The sequence below is a fragment of the Falco peregrinus genome, chromosome 8 (genome assembly GCF_023634155.1).
Source record: "Falco peregrinus isolate bFalPer1 chromosome 8, bFalPer1.pri, whole genome shotgun sequence".
Taxonomy (NCBI): Eukaryota; Metazoa; Chordata; class Aves; order Falconiformes; family Falconidae; genus Falco; species Falco peregrinus.
The window spans coordinates 38,101,255-38,124,519 of NC_073728.1; the positions used below are offsets into that span (position 1 = coordinate 38,101,255).

The following is a 23,265-nucleotide window of genomic DNA, read 5'->3' on the forward strand; positions in this document are numbered from 1 at the left end:
TGGTAATGAGAGCCCAATATCCACACTAGATGCGTTTCAGGATTTTACTTCATGCTAGCTCTCTTCTGCTCCTGTGGACTTCATGCCTGCTAGTGGCTGAGGTGTAGCAACCGGCTTGGCTTCAGAGGGGTTTTGTGGGTTTTTCCCATCAGTTCATGTGCTTCGACACTGCTCCATGTGAGCCAAAACACAGTACGTGGAGGTGAGTGGGAGGTCTGTTTCAAAGGTGATCTCCTGATCTGACCTGCCTAATGTTGATGAGGCAGAAATGGCCGTTGCCTTGTAAGTACCAGCCTCCTTCTGGTAAGCACAGAGAAAGGACAATTTGGTGACTGCCCAGTTCATCACAGGAGCAGATTTTTTCCACGTCATATGCAGTTAATCAAATTGATTAAATCTGGTTTTGTATGATCAGCAAACAAATAAATGCTTATTTGCTACCTTATATTATTTTCATAAAATATTCCACTGCACATTTGACTCAAACTTTACATGAAAAAGTTTACTAAATGCAAACACCAAACATGCTTTTCCTTACAATCTTCAGATGTCTACTTACTCCAGTTATGCACACACACTCTTCAGGTGGTGTGCACAGCAGAAATGCCTAAAATACATCACTAGCTAGCTACCTTCTGCTGTGGTTCTTATCTCTTGGACAATTTTAATAGAGTAAACATGCAATATAGGTTTTAACTGCACAAAATCTGGCATGATAATCGATAATATGTCTTTTTGGACACAATAGTTGCTCTGTATTTTCCATAAATATTATTTATATAGAGTATGGCCTAGATATGCTGTGCAAATATTCACAAAATATAAGAAACCCTGAATTCATATAATTGGTGACAATTAAAACACTCAATTATGGCTTTAGATGGCATAATTTAACTGCAGTGATAATCATGACAGAGATGTTTCATAATTTATTAGAAAAAATGTGTATAGAGACAAAGACAAAAAATACATACATCATAAACAAATTATACACTATACATTTTTAATTCTGTTAAATGTTATTAGCCATCAACTGTAAGTCACAACTACAGCAAATTATTTGTCACTCTAGCTCCAGCTCCAAGTTAATACCCAATTGAATTCATTACTGCATAATTTAAATGTTAACATCAAAACAACTTTAAAAAGCTAAGAGCTTTATTTTTCAATAGTGATCTAAAGTAACACATCTTGCAGAAGGCCTTACAGTTACCAGTCTGAATTTTTTCTATGTACTCTAATGTTGTTATACTTGCCACATTCCAGAGATTCATCCGATCCATCTCCACAGTCATCATCATGGTCACACACAAACTGTTTGGGAATGCAGACTTTGTTATGGCACATGAAAGCATTCTCGTCACAAGTGTTATTAGGAGCTAAGGAAAATACAGTAAATAAATGAAATTGAGAACAGTAAGATATACAGCCATTTTCTTACAGAAAGATGAAATAAGACATAGTCAGTCTGAGTGGATTCAATGGAAATACCCTAACTTTTGAGTCACACACAAAGAGCACCACACAATTCCATAGCAGAAAGAGCTACTCATCGACAGCTAAAGTAGTAAGGATAGCTAAAATCTCATGTACTGCAAGACAGAAAACCTTAAGAAGTTGCTGCTATCTACAACTAACCTAAGGTCTGCCTCTGAGAACATTTGGGAAGTACAGACGTCCTTCCTATGTTTCTCTGCTTCTGAACACGAGTTTTTTTAAAAAAATCAATAAACACTCAAAATATAACTCAGCCGAGAAATGATAAGTGATGGAACATGCATTTAGTGAACAGAATGTATTTCAATGTTTTTAACCTACACCATCTTTATATACATTAATAAAAAAAACCTCCTGATGAAACTATTACTGAACTCCTGATGCTTTTAATGAAAATATTTCTCAGAAGACTAGAAGTAATAATTTATAGGGCAAGGGACATCGAGATCTGAACAATTAGCCAGAAAAAAATTGGAGACAGAACTGTATCTCCCTTTTCAATGCACAAGCTCCCTGACACGCAGCATTATTTTCTTCAGGAAGAGTAATAAAACTGCATAGTCAATAATGTGCTAATTTTCATTAGTAAACGTGCTGTATAATGTCTATGACGTGACAGTCACACAGATCTTCAGCTGGTGTGCCTTGTATATATTACCAGAACCTGAAGATGTTAGGCTGATAATAACGTTGAAGGATCCTGGTATGTACGGCTCACGTGTGGTCCATCAATCTTTACTAATAACATTGACAGTATAAGGGCATGACGCAACAGACACAAAAAGCATCTGGATACTGTAAAGACAAAAGTGTCAAGAAAAGAAATACTGTATGTTTTGAACATGCAAGCAAACATACCGCAGCCTGCTGGCGACAGCTCATCGCTCCCGTCAGGGCAGTCTCTTTCACCGTCGCAAAGCCAGTGCTGGGGAACGCAGGCATGGGAGCCTAAGCAACTGAACGTATCTGCTGCACAGGTCACTGAGCCTGAAAAAACACGGAATGTGAGTCCTGCACATGTCCTAACTGATTTTTTTAAGGGACTGAGTAAGAGTTTCTCATTTTAAAATAAAACTGAAAAAAGATTTTGTTCTACACAGTATGATAAACATTCTGGCTAAGACTGTATTTTACAGTAAGATTTCGACAATCTACTATTTCTTCCATTTGTTTATTTAGGATCTTATCTGCAAGGAAATCTAATTTACCATACTTTGCAAAAACTATCCAGCAGAATAACTTTTCAAACCAATTTTGTTCTTTATGTTTGACTGCATGGCTGGACTGACTGAACAAAGGAACTAATAATGTAAATTGCGTAACCCCCACATCGCCAGGCTCCGTGCTGGGAGGCTAAAGGTATGGAGAACTTGTGTGAGCCACCCCATGTAGATGAGAACAGTGTGTACCAAGTATAACAGTTGTGGTAGTAAGAAAATATCTGACAGTTCTAATGCAAATAACTCAACATATTGTCTAATTGACTCATATTTTTTAAAAAAAGCCTTTTCTCCAGATAAGAATATTATATCCTAGGATTCAATGTGCTCTGTTTGGAAGTAAACCTTCATGCAATCTATGATTTAATGTTTTCTCTTGGATAAGTGAAATATACTTCACTAAAAAGAAGTCAGTGTATTTTCTACTAATTCTAATTAGAAATCAATATAATAGTAAAACAAATTCAAAATCTGGGGGGGTTGTATTATTTCTGCAAGACAGACAACTTCTGTTTCCTTATACTCATTTGCCACTTTTTTTATACTTCTGAAGTTAAACTTCATGTTAAATAAATATTGAATTTTTAAGACCGAAAAATCTGAAGCAATTTTGATTCTCTTTTCCTCTTGCAACTCTGATCTTCCCCGTTTCCAAGGAGAAATACAGCCTTAACTCTCCCCTTTTCATAACGAGCGCGGTTTTCCCTCTTCAAGAGATTGCCTACAATTTTATTGGTGGACTGTCTTCTAATAATAGATCTACAATGTATTGCAAGTCAAGATAGCAAAAGAAGTAATTCTGAACAACCTTAAATGGAGAAAAAAAAATTGTTATGTTGTAGTGGCACTTTGTGATTTGGTGGCCTTTGTTTTCCTCTCCTTTTTTCTATTTGCTACTCTAAATTTGCTATTAAGCTTCAGGCCTGGATGTTTCTTAAGAGTTTCACATTGCTCAACAGTAGTTCCAGGTGAAGTGTTTGTCTTCCCATTTCACACCTTCTCCTCTTCCTAGGGGAGAGAGGCAGAGACAAAACTTCCATTTCAAACAGACATCGCCTTAAACTCCCCAGTCCTGGGCATAACCTGAATACCATGAAAAAAATGTATTGTAGATAGATGTCAGCTTGAAGTTACGTAATTAATTCATATTTTGCCATATTAGAACAGTAAAATTTCCACCTTCAGCGCTTTCATTTGTTGGCATTTCTATATCTGTGTTTGATTAGGGAACTACTTCAACAAACCACAACTCTGAACATAAGCTGAAGAGATTTCTTCTTTGTCTGCTTAACACTTACAGTAGTTATCAACAATATTTTTACTGTGGTATCACAAATGAAATATGGAATAAAATACTCTTTGTTGAATGGATTTTAGGTAACAGGATTTTTGAAAAGGAAAAAAATATATAGAAGGTGATATTTTAAAAAGAAATTCTTGAAATACAGCACAGAGAAGGATGGAACCAATACATAAAATGTAACGAAATTGTGACAGTCTGACTTGACACAATGTGATCTTTGGAAAAGAAATTACAAACGCATTTCTAGTCAACTGAGCCCCAGAATGAAAGTAAAATTTTCAATTCCTTATGCAATTTGAAGGGTTCGGGAATTTGAAAGGAATATTATGCAATAATGCTTATGACTGTATATACGAAAAATTAAAGGAAATAGGAGAAAGAGCTAGGTAAAAAACCCAACAAATTTAGAGTTTCAAGCACCTATCACTGAAATGTAAAACTCAAACAGCAATACAGGGATGTTACCTTCAAGGATGGGAACTGGAGAATAGTTTGGATCTCCTTTTGCCTGTGCCGGTGTGCCATTTATGTCTTCACTGACAGAGCACACACATACACTGGCATACAGTGCCCACGAAAGCGTATCTAGTGCTGCTTGAAGAGGGCTGGGGGATGATACCCTCTAACACCCTCTCCTTAAAGCACATGGTCTTTGGAGATGCTGTACTTACTCTCTTTCCACCACCTTCTTGGATCACTTGGGCTCTTTCAGTATGTATGGTCTGATACAATACAGAACTGAAATTATTGTACTTACCACAAATAGCATCACTCTCGTCTAAGCCATCTCCACAGTCGTCCTCACCATCACAAGTCCATTGCTTAGAGATGCATTTGTTAGCAGAGCAAGCAAACTGATTCCACGAGCAAGACGAATCTAGGAATGACATCAGCCACTGCATTTGTTAGGTTTGCAACACTACTGCATCCATGTGTTTTTCTGGTGTAGTTTAGAAATCTCCACACAGCTCCTTTCTGTCCTCCCAGTTTTAATGTACTAAAACACTCAAACATAGTATATTGCTAATCTTGGTATTCAGGGTGTTACCAGTTGGTCAAGAGTTTACATTTACCCATACAGTCATATAAATAAATAGTAAAACATTAAAAAAAACTTTACATTCTGATATTTTTAAACATTTTGCTAGTGGGATGAGAAGAAACACTTTAAAAACTTAAGTCTCGTTTTTGTATTTCACATGGATATTTTAACTGTAGTGAACTGCTTTATTTTGGTAGCAGGGCAGAGATGGCACTATCCAAATTTTCAAACAAAGCCTTCCTTTTGGTATTGCTGTATTTAGCTCCAGATTTAAAAGATTTCATATTCTTTTCTCTCACAAGAAAAAATGCTGTGTTTTCATTCTGTTATCCCATTTACACTTTTGTATACATTGAAAATAACAGCATGCTTATGCATTTCAAAGTCGGTCTGCACAACTGTTCTAAAACCTGCTGTTGTTATGACCTTTGCTGAAACCTTCACATTGTCCAGTTTTCACAGACTTCTTTAAGAATAAATTTTATTTTAACTTATGAAAAAAAAAATAATATTAACAATAAAAAGAATTTTAGGTAATGCAATCTGAATTTAAAAGTACAGTATTGTAATGAGTACCTCAAAATAGGTAAGAGCTGTAAGTAGGGAAAAAAGAATTTAATAAACCCCCTTCTCTGTCTCCCACAAAAAATGGCTGATAGGTTTTACAACATTGCCTAGAAGTATGCATGTGTAATAAAACCTGCAGATGTAAACATCAAGTGACACTTGATGTATGTGGTCTACAGAAAAACTGATTTTCATAGTTGCACCACAGTTCCTAACTTTGAAGTTCTAAGATGTATATATACAATGTAAACTGCAAACCAAACATGGAAGCATGCTAATGGAAACTGGGTCATGAAAAGAGTAACATTTCAGTCATGTTAAGTGGTAAAGAAAAAAAAAAGTAATATACAAATTTCAGGTTTTATTTAAATAGGGAATAGGAAAACTTGATATTGCTGTTTGCTGTTCTGCTACAATTTAATTATAGAAATAAATTTGTATGGATTAACTGAACAGATCAAGTTAAAAGACCAGCTTGCTCTGAATAAAATAAACCTGCATCACTCCTCAGTTAAGCAGAATTGAAGAATCTTAAAAGATCTGAGGCAAAATGGACATTTAACCTCTTCACATTTTATGCTGTTTTATTCACATCACTTTTGCTGTTACTTTAAATAATTATACCTATATGGCCTCTGATGCAAAGAAATGTCTATTTTTATGTCTGTTATATTTTGGTTACTTCCTGTTGGCATCAAGATACTGACATAAACTGATCATATCTATAAAACTTTCCTAATGAGGAATTATGAAGAATTAGTGAAATTGTTAAATACTAACACAATGATAGGGCTTTCATTCTGGCATGAGACAGTGTTTAAAATGTTGGTAGCATGACGCATTAGAGACTTGAATCTGAAAATACAGTATTAAAGACCTTTTTATATAGCTCTAAAATTCAATCTCAGAGATAAAACTTCACGCTTCTTTCTGTTTTTGAAGTTCATTAGTAATTACAGAAATACAAGTAAGATAAAATGCTCACCACAGTGCAATTCATCTACTCCATCCTCACAGTCTTTCTGCCCATCACAAAGCCAGGTGGTCAGAATACATCTTCCACTAGGACAACCAAAATAATTTTCTTCACATGTGGGTTTGTTTTGAACTGTGACAAAATAAAGAATGTAATGTAAAATGGTCTCTACTAGTATGATTAGGAGCCTAATACATTTCTGCTGATTTTCTGAATACTAATGGACAACAAAGTGTTTATGTCTAAAAACTGGGAAAAAAATACTACTTATTTAATTGTGTTCATACAAATTGGCAAATACTGACAGCTAAGTAGTGTAGGGAGCTGAAAGACTTTATTTCTTTGGAGAAGAATCATAGCACAGCTACAAACTAAATTAACAGGACCTACAGAGGAAAGTAGTTCAGTTTACAGGTTTTTGAGCTCAGGCAGGTGAACATTGCTTGCTGTCTTACACCAGCTGAAGAAATTGCCCTTCTGATTTATCTGCCATCATATACAAGATAAACTAAGTGTGGCAGTATTTTTATCACATTCACTGGGATAAGCTACGAATCTGCTGCATGCACTGACTAAGGGGAGCTATGTCACTGATGTTGGAGCCAGAGATTCAGACTCACAAATTAAAAAGTTCTTCTTCCTTGCCTTTTTTCTTGAGAGTAATTTAAGATTTTACTTTTATGAATGCTTAGAAAACTGATGTGAGGAAAGAAAACATACCATATATTTAGTTTCATGACGTAAGCACAAGTATTAGTCTAGTGAGTGGCACAGGTTATTTTTAAAATCTCAAGCAAGGTCTTTGCCTGGGAAAAGCCCCACAATACACACTAGTTCCAAGCACTGGAGGTCACTGAAGCTCTCTGCCAAGGTTTCTATTATTCCCTTAACATACTGGGGGCTATTGACACTGATTTTGTTCCCCACCCCCGAAAAAGAAAGTTAAAGTTATCATTTTTATGGCTTCTACAGCTGTATGAATAAAAAAAAAAAAAGAAAAAAAAGGAAGAAAGAAGTGGGATGTCTATGATGACTGCGTAGATATTAAACATTGTCTAAGTATAGCCACCACTAAATGAGTATTTTGCCTTAATTTTCTGTAAGAACAATGACACTGAACAAAGTCTGTTAATGGGTCATATTCATAACAGAAACAACACTCAAAAACTTAATGTGCCAAAGTTGATCGGTTTTGAATGAAATGGCAAATGAAATCACATGTAGGTTGAATCGGAATGGCATTGCTTCGAAGTAAAGGAAGGAATGATCCAGGCAATTAGTCAGACATTAAGATGATGGAACATTTTTGAACACACTTGAAAGACAGAATAAAGTAATACAAATAAATGGACAATGGAATAAAATGCAACATTAGTCTACTTATGCAACATTAGTTTACTGAAGCTATAGCACACTGCCCTGAAAATCTTCTTTGGTATGGAAAAAACCCCACTATAGTCCAAGAAAATAAAATAAATCTCAGCTATTTTAAGATCCATGAAGTGTTATATACTGGAAATTCTAAAGATTTAATAGATAATCTGGAGAATATGGAGATTAGAATGGGAACTATAACTTAATATGCATCTGCTTATAGGAAGGTTCAAAGTTCTGAACGTCAGGTTGATTGACATGAGTGCTGAAGTTCTAGGTTCCTTCTGGATCCTGGTAACATTTTCATCAGTAAAGTTGGCACAAAACATATGAGAATTCTAATGGAAGCTTCTGGTGAGACAATGGGATTTATGACACAGAAGAACAGAATACTAAATGGAAATAATCAGATTACGTAAATTACTAGGCAAAATATGGACAGTATTTAACAACATAAAATTAAAAGATTTATTTTTACCTATGAATAACACTTATCAATTAGTAAATATTTATTCTCACTAAATACTAATTCTTAGAAGAAAGAAAGGTATTTGTCACAGGACAATTATAATCTAGCAAGCGTCAGTTATGAAAACAAATATAAAAAATTAAAACATACTTGCACTGATACAAGGCAAAAGTAAGATTTCATCTGCTGCACTGGCTACTGGTACTGGTATATTCAAGAGAGATGTAGGTTGAGATATCTAAGATGACACAGATATCCCTACCTTGAAAGCAGGGATTCTGAAATGCCTTGGCTTATTTGCCATTGTAAATGATCACTGAAGGACCACAGGGTCCTTCTCAGCCTAAGAACAGGTATAAACTGGAATACATGTGGACTAGAAATTAAAAGAATGAATGAAGTTCTGGAACATGGTAGTAACAGGAATACTATAAGTAAGAAATACTACTAATTTTTTGTTTTATAGATTTTTGTATAAAAGCTCAAGGTGCAGGAGAGGAGATAAAGGCTTGCTGTCCCCAGACTTTCTTTACTAGTGCGCTGTCTACAGTTTGGTAAGAATTTCATAGGATGGGCCTAATTCTACAAATATGTGTCAATATACTTGCGTTCATTAAAGCGTTCTCATTCTAAATACAGTTTATCACTTCTTTATTCATAGATAAGCTTACATGTTGAACTTAATATTCTCAAACTTAAATGAGGGGGTTTAGATAATAAAGGAGCAAACACATAAATGCCATCCTTCATTAGGTAAGAATTCAATATTGTTAATAATTCATTGGTTAATATTCAATATAATATAAACAATCTCAGCCCTGGGACTAGGACTTAAGGATACCATGACTGCTTTTTACTGGCTGAAGACCAGAACAATCACAAAAGCAATAACCCTGGATTCTACCCTGACAGCCTATCCCAAGTACCCCAAGAAAATAAAAGAGAAAGTAACAAAAGTAAGCAAGAAATACCATCCACTAAAGCAGCAGCTAATAAAAGTTCCTGAGTGATTGTGCTGATGCTTGATGAGCTTGACATTTTAATGACTAATGTTTTACTTAAATAAAAATGATTAATGACAGACCTAACCTGGAGGAAATAGGAAGCTAGATATTACAGTTTCCTTCAGAAAAATGCAGCGGTAATTTGTAAAATCTAATGAAACACAAATTGGTGAAAAAACACCAGCATTCAGCATTATATTAATATCTGTAATAAACAAAACACTACTGGCTGAATAAACATTTTGCAACACAATTAGAAAAAAGAATGAGAAATATAGAAATATATTTTTCAAAAAAAGTAAATTATTTTTTTCCTTTTTTTTTTTTTTTTCTTTTTCACGTTACCTGAGCATTTTAATTCATCCGTATAATCTCCACAGTCATTAGATCCATCACATATCCATTCTGGCAGTATACAAAGTGAAGTTGAATTACAGCTAATAAACCCAGAAGATTTTATTCCAAGTTTGTAGAAGTAAGCACAGTTTGTATTATCTGTAAAAGAGACGGCAAATTACTGTATCATACCTAATGCAGAATAGTATGGTTTTCAGGTTTAGCTTGAGTTTGCACAGACCATGCAGCTGCTGTCATCCAACTAGTAATGACTATGTATTAAATAATATATAACAAAGAATAATCACGGAACAGATGCTACGATGAAGCACAAACACAAACTTACTACAGTTCTTTTCATCTGAAGCATCTGCACAATCAATGATCTGGTTGCACTGTGCTGATTTTCCAATGCAGACCCCATCTGCACAATGGAATTCTGTTGAAGCACACGTTGAATCTATAATATAGGGTTATAAAAGATGGAAATTTGTGTACTAAAGAGTCTTCAGATGCATATTGTATTATGTTTAAACCTTCTGCCTTTTAGAATGAGGTATTCATAGCACACTGTACTTTCCATAGCTAAAAATTAAGAAGAAATAAAAAGGTCTAATACACTTTAAAGCAAAAGTTTCTAATTTTTTAATTTATTTTCTGAGCCTCTCTCCAGATGTCAACTCAATTTGAGATAATCACCATGTGAGGAAGGAAGCACATTCATGTAGTGTCTATGAATCTCTCAGATTTTTCTCATGTAACACCAGGCTGGTGGTTTTGCCTGTGTGCTTTTCTCTACTCATACTACTCATATTCAGCTAAAGAATTAAAAACCATGCAGTGCTTTCAACAAAATGCTAGTTACCACAGCTACACAGGTTTAGCTATATATGTTGTGGAATAATTTCCATTCCAGTCTTTCTGAATTGTAACTAAGGATGTGTGTTGTCTGCTAGCTGGTCTTTATTCATTGGTGATACCCAGGTCTAAATATTCGTGTTTTAAGACAAAAGGAAAGCAATTCCGATATAAAAAGGAAGAAAAATTCTAGTAAGTATTGCAAAGGACACAGACATTGCTATGCATTTGAGAAGCAAAGAAACAGAACACGAGCCACTTCAAAGAAACAGTGCAGCAGATGCAGAGAAGAAATCACCCATCTTTCAACCCTTCCATTTGAAGTAAAGCTACTCTCTCATTTATTACTTCACAGAAGAAGCGGCAATTGTATTTTCTGATTTTTCCACAGCCAAAACCATTCTACTTCTACAGAGTTGTAGGTGTAAACCAAAATCTGTCTTCATATCGATGCCCACATATGCTTTCTCAAACATACCAGCACGTACCTACTTATTTTTCAATTCTAAAACCCCAAATCCCAGCACCTATAATTTCAATAGTTATATGCGTTTTCTAGCTTCTTCCATTTACATACTAAGTATTTACAGAGCAATATTCTGAATTCACCCTGGAAGTAATTGTCATTTACCTTTACAGTCAAGCTCATCAGAGTTGTCACCACAGTCATTTGCACCATCACACACTTTGTTACTTGAAACACAGCGGCGATTATAACATGGCTTGAAACCCTTCCGACAGCCTCTGTTTTCTGAAGAGTTAAGTACAAGCATATTATTTCATTTAGATATGATACATGATAAAAATAGCCTCCTTACATTTAAAGCAGACAAACATCTCAGAAAAAAACAATTTAAATGAAAATGCTTTTGAAGCTACAAGAAAAACTTCAGAAGTTTGTCATTTGATGTCCAGCAGAAGAACTTGACGAACAGATAAAGAATGATAAATGGAAGTACAATGAGAAAGAATGAAAGAATGACCAAAAAAATGAAAAAGGAAAGCCTAATTCCCAGTTTTAATTTTTGTGTGGTATAAAAAGTCCATGTGCTTTAAATGCATTTGTTTTGACACACTTTTGTCAGGCACATGACAATGTTTGCATATAGCATCAGGAATTCTATCATATAGAATCAAACACACAAACTTACTCTAAAACAAATTAGGAATAAACGGAGAGGAAAATACAGAAAACATTAGCAGAAAAGTTTCTGGATTTCTAATACCAATACTGCAAGTGTTCTGCTCAAGTAGGTACACTACCGAAGAGTGTATGAATTTTACATATGTTGCTATGTTTGAAAATTCAGGAATGATTTACTAAAGCCCTAACCATTGTAGAAGTCATGCCACAAAAATAAATAAATCATGTACATTGGATTAGTTAATCAATAATAGAGTTCAGCATCCTGTACTTTATCAGATTTAGAAAACAATATGCTGTATATGACCTAGTGCATGACAGAACCACAGTTCTCCCTGCTTTTTCCGATGTGTAGCAAAAAAATCAGCAAAGTTCATTTTAATCAGGCAAAATGTGCACTGTCACACTACAAACTAATATAATGTCTTTCAAAAAATTGTGGACAAACCATGGAAACACAAATTGTTGGATCTTGCATTTATATTTTTTTCAGTATTGTAGAATAAAGGGCAAAATAGTTTTAGCAGCTCAGTAAACCTAAAAAAAACTTACTGAAATAGACACAGGACAACTTATCTGGAATGTCAAGAAAGAGTATACTGAGATTCCTCACCAGCTACAACTTTCTTATTTGTTCCCAGATGACTTTATTCCTTCAACCTACTCTCCTAACAAAGTAAAAGAAACTGTATGGAACCTTAATCTTTCTTCCATGAACTGTGAATGAAACAAATGACTGAAATAAATAGTAGAGACAAAAAGGTTTAATCCATATTAAGATATAGCTGACTGGGTTTTTTGGTGGTGGTGGTGTAGGGTTTTGTGTTTTGTTTCTGTGTGTTTTTTTTTTTTTTTTAATTACTTCCTATGTCTAAGCAATATGCATACATTAATTACAAATATATGAATGCACACTTAGTAAGGAAACCTAAGAAGGAATTCACAGACAGAAGTTATTTACTTTTCAGTGCTTTGAGGCTGTCACTCGTAATTCAAGGGCCTTTCTCCCCTGGTAACTAGCAATGCTTTGTATAATCTAGATTCTTATTTCTTCGTCTGATGTGTTATCTTTTTTCAGATTTAAACAAACCCACCTCCTTAGTCACCTACATGTAGATGATCTGATGGACTATACTGTTAGTTGTACGTGACACAAACAAAGCAATTATCACATAGATGTCTGAAAGCTATGGGACACCAATTGAAGAAGAAGAAAAAGATGACCTGGTATCAGCTGCCATACCCACATTGTTGGTGTTAATTTTTTTTTTTTTTTTTTTTGGGGGGGGGGGGGGGGGGGGGGGGCGCGGGGGGGAGCAACACCAGAAATTTATTCCATTTCTTTTTCCCGATATTAACCTTGGCTATTAAAATGGCAGAAGTCAACTCCAGGAACTACAGAAGACATTTTGATAAAACTGTATCAGTGTCTGGTATAAACATAATGGGTGGGTTTGAAATGATATGAAATTGTTCATATGGGAACCAGAAGATATACCAAGAGTTACAGGCACGCAGGTAACAAAGAGATTGCACTTAACATGCAGGATATATGAATTCAGTAAGGCGCCTCAGTGATTTATGAAAATCATTTGAGCAGTACTGTTTTAGACACTGCAGCAGGCAAAATCAGTTGGAGACAAAACACCTGGAAGTGATCCAGTTACTAATTATTAGGGCAAATAAAACCAAATAAGGATAGAACCACTTGGGAAAATTATGAAACTAATAAGTAGACACCCTTGCATCTTTTTGCAAGATGCAGACTGATCGGTGTGAAGAATAATGATATTATAAACTTAAAAAGAAAATTGAGTGGAAAGGTATCTATTACACAGCCATTTTTGTATAATACTTCTATTTTAGTGTTTTCTATTCACAATGAGAGAAAATCTTATTACATGTGGAAAATGAAATCAAAATTGCTAAATTAAAGCTGAAAATACTCAATTTCTCATCTTTGAAAAAAGCAGGTAGCTGTAGTTTTCCTTATTTTTGTTTTAGAGACAGAAATATGAAAACATTTGAGATGCTTTTTATTAAAAGTAATTCAGGTAATATATGAAGTTTGGAAGCAAAATATGTTCAGGTATAAGTAATTCTATCCATATAATATCAGGCGGGTTTTTTTAATGTGTGAGTTGGCATCCTCTTCTTGTCCATCTTTGTAAGCAGTTGGTATGTATTAAGTAGAAAAGTCACAGAAGAACCAATAAAAGCATGTATCACCAAAATAAGAACGTGAAAGTGAAACATCTGGAAATACTTACCACAGTAGAAAAGTTTCTCATCAGACTTGTCCTTACAGTGAGCAATGCCATCACAAGTCAGCTGATAATCAATGCATTCACCATTTCCACATTCAAACTCTGAATAAATGTTGCAAGTAGAATTTTTAGCTAAAAGGAGAAGATATTACCACATAATTTTTAATAGCTTTTACACTTAGTGAACACGAGTAAAATGTTAGCTGCATTCAAAATACCTCCTACACAGTTGATGAAGACCCAAGTACAAAAAAGTATCCCACCATGGCATCAGAACTGAAGCTTCTACAGAGTAGAAAGCAGCTGCAAGGCTGCTATAATTCTCTGTAAATCTGTTGATATTATGCAGGACTGAGGACAGATATCTAAATAGCAAACAATTTTCATAAATTTTAAGTTTGGGTGAATTCTAAACCAAGGTAAGAGAGTCTGTAAAAGAAATACACATAGCCAAATACCCACGAAGGAACACACAGTGAAGCAATTTAAAGGCAGTGATTCTAGTAAGATGATGCCTTTGTAACTACTGTGCTTGGCTATACGCTACCCACACATGCCACTCCACAGCCCTCGGCTTGTCTGCAACTGTCTCTTAATAGCTGGGTTTTTTGTTTTTGTTTTTGTTTTTTCTAAAAATCTCTTCAACATAGCACATCCAAAAGCAAGAAGTTACCAACACTTACCACTGCCTAGCAGTTAATTTGAACTCTCAACTCGGTTTTGTGGCACTGTGTAGCTGCTCAGTGTGTACGCAGGTACCAGCATTAATGTACTACATCCAATGTTGAAGATACAGCCTAACACCCAATGAAGAAAACATGCTATTTCTACTTTACTTATTTCTTTTTATCCACAAAAAAAATCATCAGTAGACATGTAACATTTGTGTTCTCACCTTCCCAGAGTGGAGGTTTTATCTATTATTTTAGAAGAGACCCAGATACACATTTAAAATTTTTCCTCCTGCTTTCTCTTGCATATAGATTTTTTTTTTATTAGTTCAGTTAGAAACCAAAAAATATCACAAATTGACACAGAACAATTTGGTCCTTAATTTCATGATAATATGTACATTTGCTTAATGTGTATGGTTCTGAAAAAATACAAAACTTGAGAGAAAAGAGAAGTATACAGGACAAGTCAAGAGGAAGAACAGGGACATGATATCTTATTATTATGCTTTTTTCTTGTTTCCATTATAATTATGGAAATTATAATTATGGATCAATTAATTATGGAAATAATTATGGAAATCCACAAATTCAGGAAGAACCAATGTCCGCTACATGCAAAAGTCAAGCCAATATAAATTGAAAATACTTCTTGATTTGATTCAAACACGAAGAAAAATATAAAAGATGTGCTGAAAAAACAGATTCTGGACAAGGTGAGATCTGATCTTGAATATGATTTATACAGTCTTTTGAATTTTAATCAAGTTTATCTCAGCAATTATTGTTCTCTTTTCCCTCCATTTTTTAGCGTTATAAGAATTCAGGTCTTAGGAAAAGTCATTCTCCACTACAGCTGTAGTTCATCTAGTTCAGTATCTTAGACTGCAATCTTTAGAGAAAGATGGGAATTTAAAAAAATCAAAATACATGTATAGTGTAATCTGCACTCACTTAAATTCTAACTGGAAATCATAGTAGAGATTGCTTCGAACCCCAACTTGCAGAAACAAAGCATTTTAGACTTTCAAAACTGTTTGTTTGATGAGAATTAAGTAGCCTGGGTAGTCTTATTACCTATGTATAATCATCCGATCCCTCTTTGAATTTTACTGAGGCTTTGTCTCAAGAATCTTGACTGACAGTAAGTTATATAGTCCAATTACACTTTGAAAAGACAGTTAATTCCTCTTCTCAGCTGGAACTGCTAACTTTCAATTTTATTGAGTATCTCTTTCAACTGTGTTATGAAGAAAGAAACTTTTGATCTCACAGCTATAGTCTATTGTATTCATCCTGTGAATGTGCTAGTCAGCTCAATGGTTAATGTCTAAGTCTTTTTTTTTTTTTTTTTTTCCTTAAACTAATAACTCAGATCAACATTTCCTGCAAACATTCTACAAAATAATTTAGAATATGGAACGATGAAGGAGAACACCATGGGCTACATGAGTATTTAAACAGGGTTTTACCTAATAGCAATTTTAAGAGTTGTAATACTTATGGAAAATATAAATATCATATAATATTGTAACTTATCAGACCTATGATTTTATCTGCATAACCTCTTTCACTTCCACTGCTGATCACTGCCTCAACAAGGTAAAGAAACAGTTGAGAAAAAGTACTTTTATTAAGGTTCAACTTCAGTAACTAATCTGATATAGCCCTAGACAGACCTGATGGATGCATGCAGATATTTTTGCCTATCCCTGTAGTAATTACGATAGCTATGTAAAAATCATAACTATTACTAAGATAGTATCCTACTACCATAATAGCAGTGACATTTTTCATCTTGGTTGTGTTTTTTTCAACTTCTATGGGATGCCAGCTGCCAACTTTTTCTCCCAGCTCCAAACAAACCAAGACTTTTATTGCACTCATGCAACAAGTTTAAATTATTACATGAAATATATGACATCCATTACATTTAATGAAGGTAAAATGAGGATCACTGAGAGATTTGTCTCTTTACTGCTCCAGACGTTAAGAATTCCAATTCTTCTTTGTATTTTTTCTGATTCTAATTAATCTAGGAAACGGAAACATTTATGATATAAATACCTTAACCAAGCAGTGAAAACCATGAAACCTGCTACAATTTGTCTTGTCGACTTTACCAGGCAATGAGGTTTCTGCCCTGCTGTGAGAAAGCAAAACAACCTACTAGGCTCTTGCCAGCCTAGCAATGAAGGAAAAGCTCCTTGCCAGATTCAGAGAAGACAGTGGCAGCTCTTGCAAAGCCTTTGGCAATTCCTGTACTTTATTCCATGAGTAAAGGGATGGGAATGCTAGCTGAGCAAGTTAAGGATCTGACCTAAAAGACCAAGTGCAGACTGGTAGGCAATGGAATTTTCCAGCTCCAAGAGGTCTCTTGATCAATCAATAAAACCTGACAGTGTGGGAGAGTGAAACACTGTTATTTGTACACTACTTTTTTAGCGAATCTTGACTCTAGATCAGCTGTATATTTATTGTCATGAAGGATGAGTTTTAACCCTCATACTTCCATATATTTAATTATAGAACCAAGTATTTCTGTGAAATCTTAGTGACCTTATAATGCAATATGTAAATACTTAGTTAACAACTAACAATGACATGTATGTGAGCCAAAGGTAAAGGTGGAAGGTGAACTATGAAGCATGTGAAAGCCCAGAATAAAGCTGTAGCAACTCAGATATTTGTTTGGGACATGTTGGTAGCTACTGTATGATGATACCGATTATATGCATAATTAATGAACACATCTGGTTTCATTTAAAAGCAATACATTAAGAAATGAAGCAAAAGACAAAGCTATTGATCCAAAATTAACATAGCAAAAGAAATCTTAGGATGAGAATCTTAGATACAATGACAAAGCAATTAGCTTGGTATATAGTATAAAACTAATTACAGGCTCCTCACAAAGCTGTGCAGCTGAGCTGCCAAGCCTAAGAATCTGATTCTAAAGGACTGGGGTCTAGCCCTAAGGATGCCTTGAGCCAATTTAAAATACATCAACACTTAAAAGGGTCACTCTACCCTTTACATGTAGAAAGCCTTCTGTTCTCACTAGCTCTCTTTAACTGGCTCTAGTGATCTTGCAGTGTGAAGTTGAATGAGCTCTGCTCACTGATCCAGCCAAAACTAGGTCTAAAACTAGAAAAACCTAATTCACTGTCAAGCAAGTCAGATAAGTCATCATTCAGTTACACAACTGTGACTGCTGATGGTGGGAGGGAGACTAAGACTGTCCTTACAGAAGCACACTTCTTGCTCTTCTTCAATTGATCATTAACCAACATATACCAAAGTATTCTTTCCTGTTATGAGGTTACTGATATTAAAATACTATTGATTCAGATGCACCAGGAGAGCCTAACATCATTCCAGCATGAAAAGTATCAGCGCCATGATCAAATTAAACTCTATTAGCAAACAAGTAGGTTTGCAAAACAACCGGTACAGGTATGTCAGTGAAGGACTACATCACTTCCCATCTACCACCAACAAAGCCCTGTACATACAAACCAGCATTTATTGAGAGACTCTGTAGCGGTAGCGGAAAAGCTACTTGTTACGCTGTTCAGGAGCAACAGACTACCACAGAAGAGTCTGAAGCAGGTTAACTGTCTAAGCTTCTAGCAGGATGGTAAATCTTGCTAAATCATATACAAAACATTAATATATTTTTTCTTGAATGTTATAGTGTCTCTACTGTTATGATAAAAAAAATGTTTAGAGAAATCAGGTGGGTCAAAGCTATAAAACTAAAGCAGCAGAAAAGGCATATTTGGCAGATACATATGGAAGTTGAGAACTTGATCTAAGAGTTAGAATTTCTGTCCTACAAAGGTAAAGGTCCAATAAACCACTGGAATTTGGAAGGTGTCTCTAACTGTGGCAGAAGAGCTGTAATACAGTGACAGTAACAAAGACACAAGGAACTGCACACTTCCCCCCCACCTTTCCCCCAATTTAAAATCCAGCCAGCCAGAGCTGTTGAAGGGAGAAGCAAAGTCATGTTCCATATTATGGGTGTGGGTCATCCCTGGGGAAACAGACCACAGCTTTCCAGTTAATTCACTCCTGCTAAGGCACAGCATTAGCAAAGTGGCAGATTTAGAAACGCTGGAAGAGTTCACAGTGTGTATGTTTATCGCATCCTTACGAATGACCTGCATATACTTCATGTTAAAGAACATCAATTCTGCACAGCAACAGTGTGATCTAAAGAAGCTGCAATGAATGACCACATATTCTTAACCACCTGTGAACTATGAAAAAAACAGTTATCCCATATTTCTTTACCATGTACTAAGACATATTGGTTCAGAGGAAGCATGGGAAGGTGTGAGAATTGAGAACAGTGTAATGCAGAATATTCTCCAATAAAACCAGTCTCCAAGGAGTCTGCCAACTTAGGGTGATAACATTTCCCAATTACTAAAACACCAATCCTGCATGATTAAATACAACAGATGGTTAATAAGTTACAATTATTTTATATGTCAAAGGACATGAAATGAAAATATTTGCACTCAACAGAAACAAATTGCAAATGGAAAATGTTGAGTAAAACACAACTACTAAAACTGGAATTTAAGGAGAGTGTAAGTATTAATGCTTTTTAAACCCCCACAAAGCCTTAGAAGACATAAAGTAGTTAAAAGCCCAGTCCATGCCGAATTGCCTGATCAATTTTTACAGTATTTAGAAGCACTGAAATTAGCTTGGGCCAACTGTCTTTGCTTATGATAGCCAACTAGCATCACACCATAGAAAAGCATTGTGTCAGCTAGTATTACTTACTCACACATCTGTTATCATCTACCAGTATTCTATCCCCTCTACATGAGCAGTTCACTCTTCCATCAGGAGTTAGAAGGCATAAATCATGACAACCTCCATTCATTTGTGCACAAGGAGATAACTCACCTGAAAAACAAAGGACAAAAGATGAACTGTGTTTTATTAAATTTGCTTCAACGGCCAATGTCTTTGAGAGAGCAAAGATCACCACATCTCAGATTTATAGGCAATTGATTCAAGTTTTATCAGTCAGATGAAAATGTCAGCATGCCTCAGATGCTAGCATAATAAAGATAAACAAAATGCGGTTAGCTTGAATATGATAATTTTTAAAACCCACATTTAAAACTGCTGATATTTGACAGAAAGGATTTAATTTTTGCCAAACAAGCACAATGTCCATAGCAGAAAATGGTCATTCCAGAGTATTTATTTACTGGGAAAGGGGTTATATCCCATCTTTTGCTAACAATTGCTACAACAAAGAATGAAAAAAGCCAACCTTTTAACCAAGTTAAAACGTTGCAAAACTAAGAAAAAAATCTTGAAATGAATGATACTGGAAGTAACAAAATAGTGTATCTTGCTTTGTAACTTACAACTGTTAGTATCATTGGCAACAGCAATAATGCCCATTGGCTGATGTGGGATATCAGAACGAAGAACTTTTGTATCTCCCCCTGTGTATTTACTGGAACGCAGAATAGCTCTCCTCACTCCATCCGACCAGAAGATATAATCATCATATACAGCCAGACTGAGAAAGGTACCCGGTCCAGATTTGACAATTACCTAAAACACATAAGTCCAGAAGAGAAATATGAGAAGAACAGTTGTTGCCAATTTAGAAGTTTTAAAAGTGCCAACTGTGACTCATACCACTTTATAGTTTCAGACAAAACAATTCTTCTATACTTAGATTACCTGGAAAAATGAGGTAACAGCACTTAAAATGTGTTAAAATGTTGCTACAAGGGTCCATATTTCAGAAATCCAGGCATCTGTTCCTTAATTAAAAAGTCACAGTTTATCTAAATGTGCCTCTAAAAATACCTACACAACACACTACTTGCTTAATAGTCTGAACAAAAAGAGAACAAGAGGTACTGTAGCACGGCTGGAAGTCCAAAAAGACTGAGTCTTTAAAAATTGAAGTCAGAAACATGTTTCAGAACTGAAGAGAGTTTACCATATGATCACATGAGAAACTTGAACCCAAAATAATAAATGTATTCCAATTAAAAAAACAAACAACAAAACACCAAAAAACCACCAAAGCTCCTCAGTCAGTTTAACACCTAGAAAAAAAAAATGAGTTGCATTTCAGTATATAGTAGGGTTTGAAAGAAAACTGTAGAAATACAACTAATTTAATCCCAGTCTAAATCATAGGTCCTGTAAAATATTTTAATTTATGTTCTTTCTTTCAATATATCAGAATAAAAAAATTAACATCTTTCTGTTCTGAAAGCATAGAACAAATCTGTAATCACTTCTCTAGTTGAAAATTTATCCTTGGCTGTACAGAATTATTGGGAGGGGGTTATTATTTCCCCATTAGATACTGAAAATAAATAATACTATGAACATGTTTACTGCATTGTTCTCTTCCATGTTTCTCTGGGAAAATTAGTAACTTACGTATATGTATAAGGTGGGAACAGTTCTTTTGACAGAGGCTGGCAAAACTCCCTGTATCTGTGTATCTAGCTGCTACTTATGACAGGGAGTTTGGGATAAATCCAGTAAAAGAATATCTTTCTTACTGCAACCCAACAGAAATCACTCTTTTTCTATAAACATAGATGTTCAATCTACATCTCTACTTAGGTCACTATGGTTTTCCATCTGCTATACAGGTACTCTGGGAAAGAGGACATACAATAATGATGAGTTCATGGAAATCAACTTGAAATATAAGGGTTAATTATCTGCATAAACACAGCACCTCTAACAAATTTGAGCTATTCATGCAGACTGCATGTATACACATAAGCTGCACTGTGTGCGGAGCCAACTGATACGCTGTTTAGCCTTCTTGGAAGTGGATGCTATGTACCACTTCTTAAAAATAATGGAATGAGAAAGAAATAGTAATGGTCAATCCCATAGCAAATTAAATAAATAGAAAAACAAACAACAAAGGAGGGGGAAACCAATGTCTTTCTCTTCATATAAAGACTTCACCTAATATATAGGACATCCAAATTCCATTTTGTGCAATGAAAGCCCTCAGTTTCTCCTTCTACAGTTATGCCTTGGAGATTAAGAAGGTGCCCTAACTCTCTAGTATTCAATACCAAGTTATGCTTCAGTGGCAGTTTGTTCACACCTATGCCAGTTCAACGCCCAGGGTATTTCAATGATTTGCTAACATAAATAGTTGTAGTCCAGTGCACAGGAACATTCTTGCCTGTGTTACATTTCACTCATATAGACGGACTCTCAAAATTACTTATATTAATCAGACAATTATAAAAGAATCTGCATCACTGGGCAAGTTACATATTTCTGTATATTTAAAAGAAGGTTTGACCAGGAAATCTTTTCTTCCAACAAAGAATTTGGAAATAAGTGCTCCAAGGAGTCAACTTTTCTCTAACCATTTAAAAAAAAAATTAAAAGTATTAAAAGATAAATGGGAATGTAATGATGGGAAAAAGACCTCTTCTGTAACAGCCCACATTTACTGTAAGACACTTTTTGTAACACATTCTTAAAAGACTATACTATTCATATTCAGACATATTTCAGAAAGAAAAAAACTCTGCATATTTCTGAAAAAGCTGTACAAAATCTGGCCATGCAGATTTTGCAACCCAGTATTAGTTCTCCACAATAATGTGAAACTGTTCCAGTTTGAAGGATTTTATTGTCAAAACCAATGCTAAAGGTACCACTGTTCAGTTTTCTGTGTTTTGTAGCACCTGTTGTAATTTTTCTCAAACTGTAGCAAAAGATTGTAAGTTCATTACAGAACTGATCATCTTTGTTCGGCACTGGGAGTTTTGAGATACAAATAAAGGATCACAAAATCCAGGAACATTTGTTCGCTGATGCCCATGGCAGGTCATTTACTGAAGTCTCCTCTACTATGTCACAACACTACCAGAAGATACTGGTTTTATTCAAGCATCCAAAAGAAAGTTCCTATTTCTAATAGCTCTTGGCCAACTTCACAGCACTTTTAACATTCCAGTTTATCAAATATGCTGAAAATTACTGATTTTTTTTAAAAAATCTTCATAGCACTCCTGGATTCAATGAAAGTGGATGTCAGTTTCTTCAGAAATCTGTTCATCCTTTGGTTACCTACCAAATCATGTTTAAGTCCTGAGGATTCAGTGTCAACCAAATTTGCTGTGTATCAAACCTGTTGTAATTCATGTTTCTACACCTTGTATTCTGTACAGCTTGTGTGTCTGTTTTCCCAGCACTGCCTGCAGCTCTGGACAAAGTCACTTGTAGATTCACCAGCAGGACTGTGTAATGAAAATTCAGGTTCTTACACTGTGACCATATCGAAATCTTTCTTGGGTGGCACCATCTGGCTGGTCCAGGAGGGGCAGGAAGCACAGAAGGGTCTGCCCAGTGCTCCCTGCTTCCTTTTTTCTTGCTGATTGCTTGTCTTTAACAAAAATAATGATGGAAGCCAATACAAGGACTTCGGAAATTTATGCCTCCGAGTTCTCAATAGTAACCTGGGGTAAGTTTTGGACCTAGACACAAGGCAACTA

The 23,265-nt window shown here is 35.2% G+C and overlaps 1 protein-coding gene across 1 annotated transcript in view; it reads right to left on the minus strand.

Moving 5' to 3' along the window:
- LRP1B (LDL receptor related protein 1B) overlaps positions 1–23,265 on the minus strand; it is a 471,012-nt gene that overhangs the window by 128,025 nt on the left and 319,722 nt on the right. The window contains exons 42-51 of the mRNA XM_027793849.2: positions 20,128–20,320; positions 19,529–19,654; positions 14,061–14,189; positions 11,278–11,397; positions 10,135–10,248; positions 9,798–9,947; positions 6,615–6,737; positions 4,778–4,897; positions 2,356–2,484; positions 1,257–1,379 (exon numbers count right to left, since the gene is read on the minus strand). Coding sequence (XP_027649650.2) covers positions 1,257–1,379; positions 2,356–2,484; positions 4,778–4,897; positions 6,615–6,737; positions 9,798–9,947; positions 10,135–10,248; positions 11,278–11,397; positions 14,061–14,189; positions 19,529–19,654; positions 20,128–20,320 — 1,327 coding nt within the window. The remainder of the gene's footprint in view (positions 1–1,256; positions 1,380–2,355; positions 2,485–4,777; positions 4,898–6,614; positions 6,738–9,797; positions 9,948–10,134; positions 10,249–11,277; positions 11,398–14,060; positions 14,190–19,528; positions 19,655–20,127; positions 20,321–23,265) is intronic.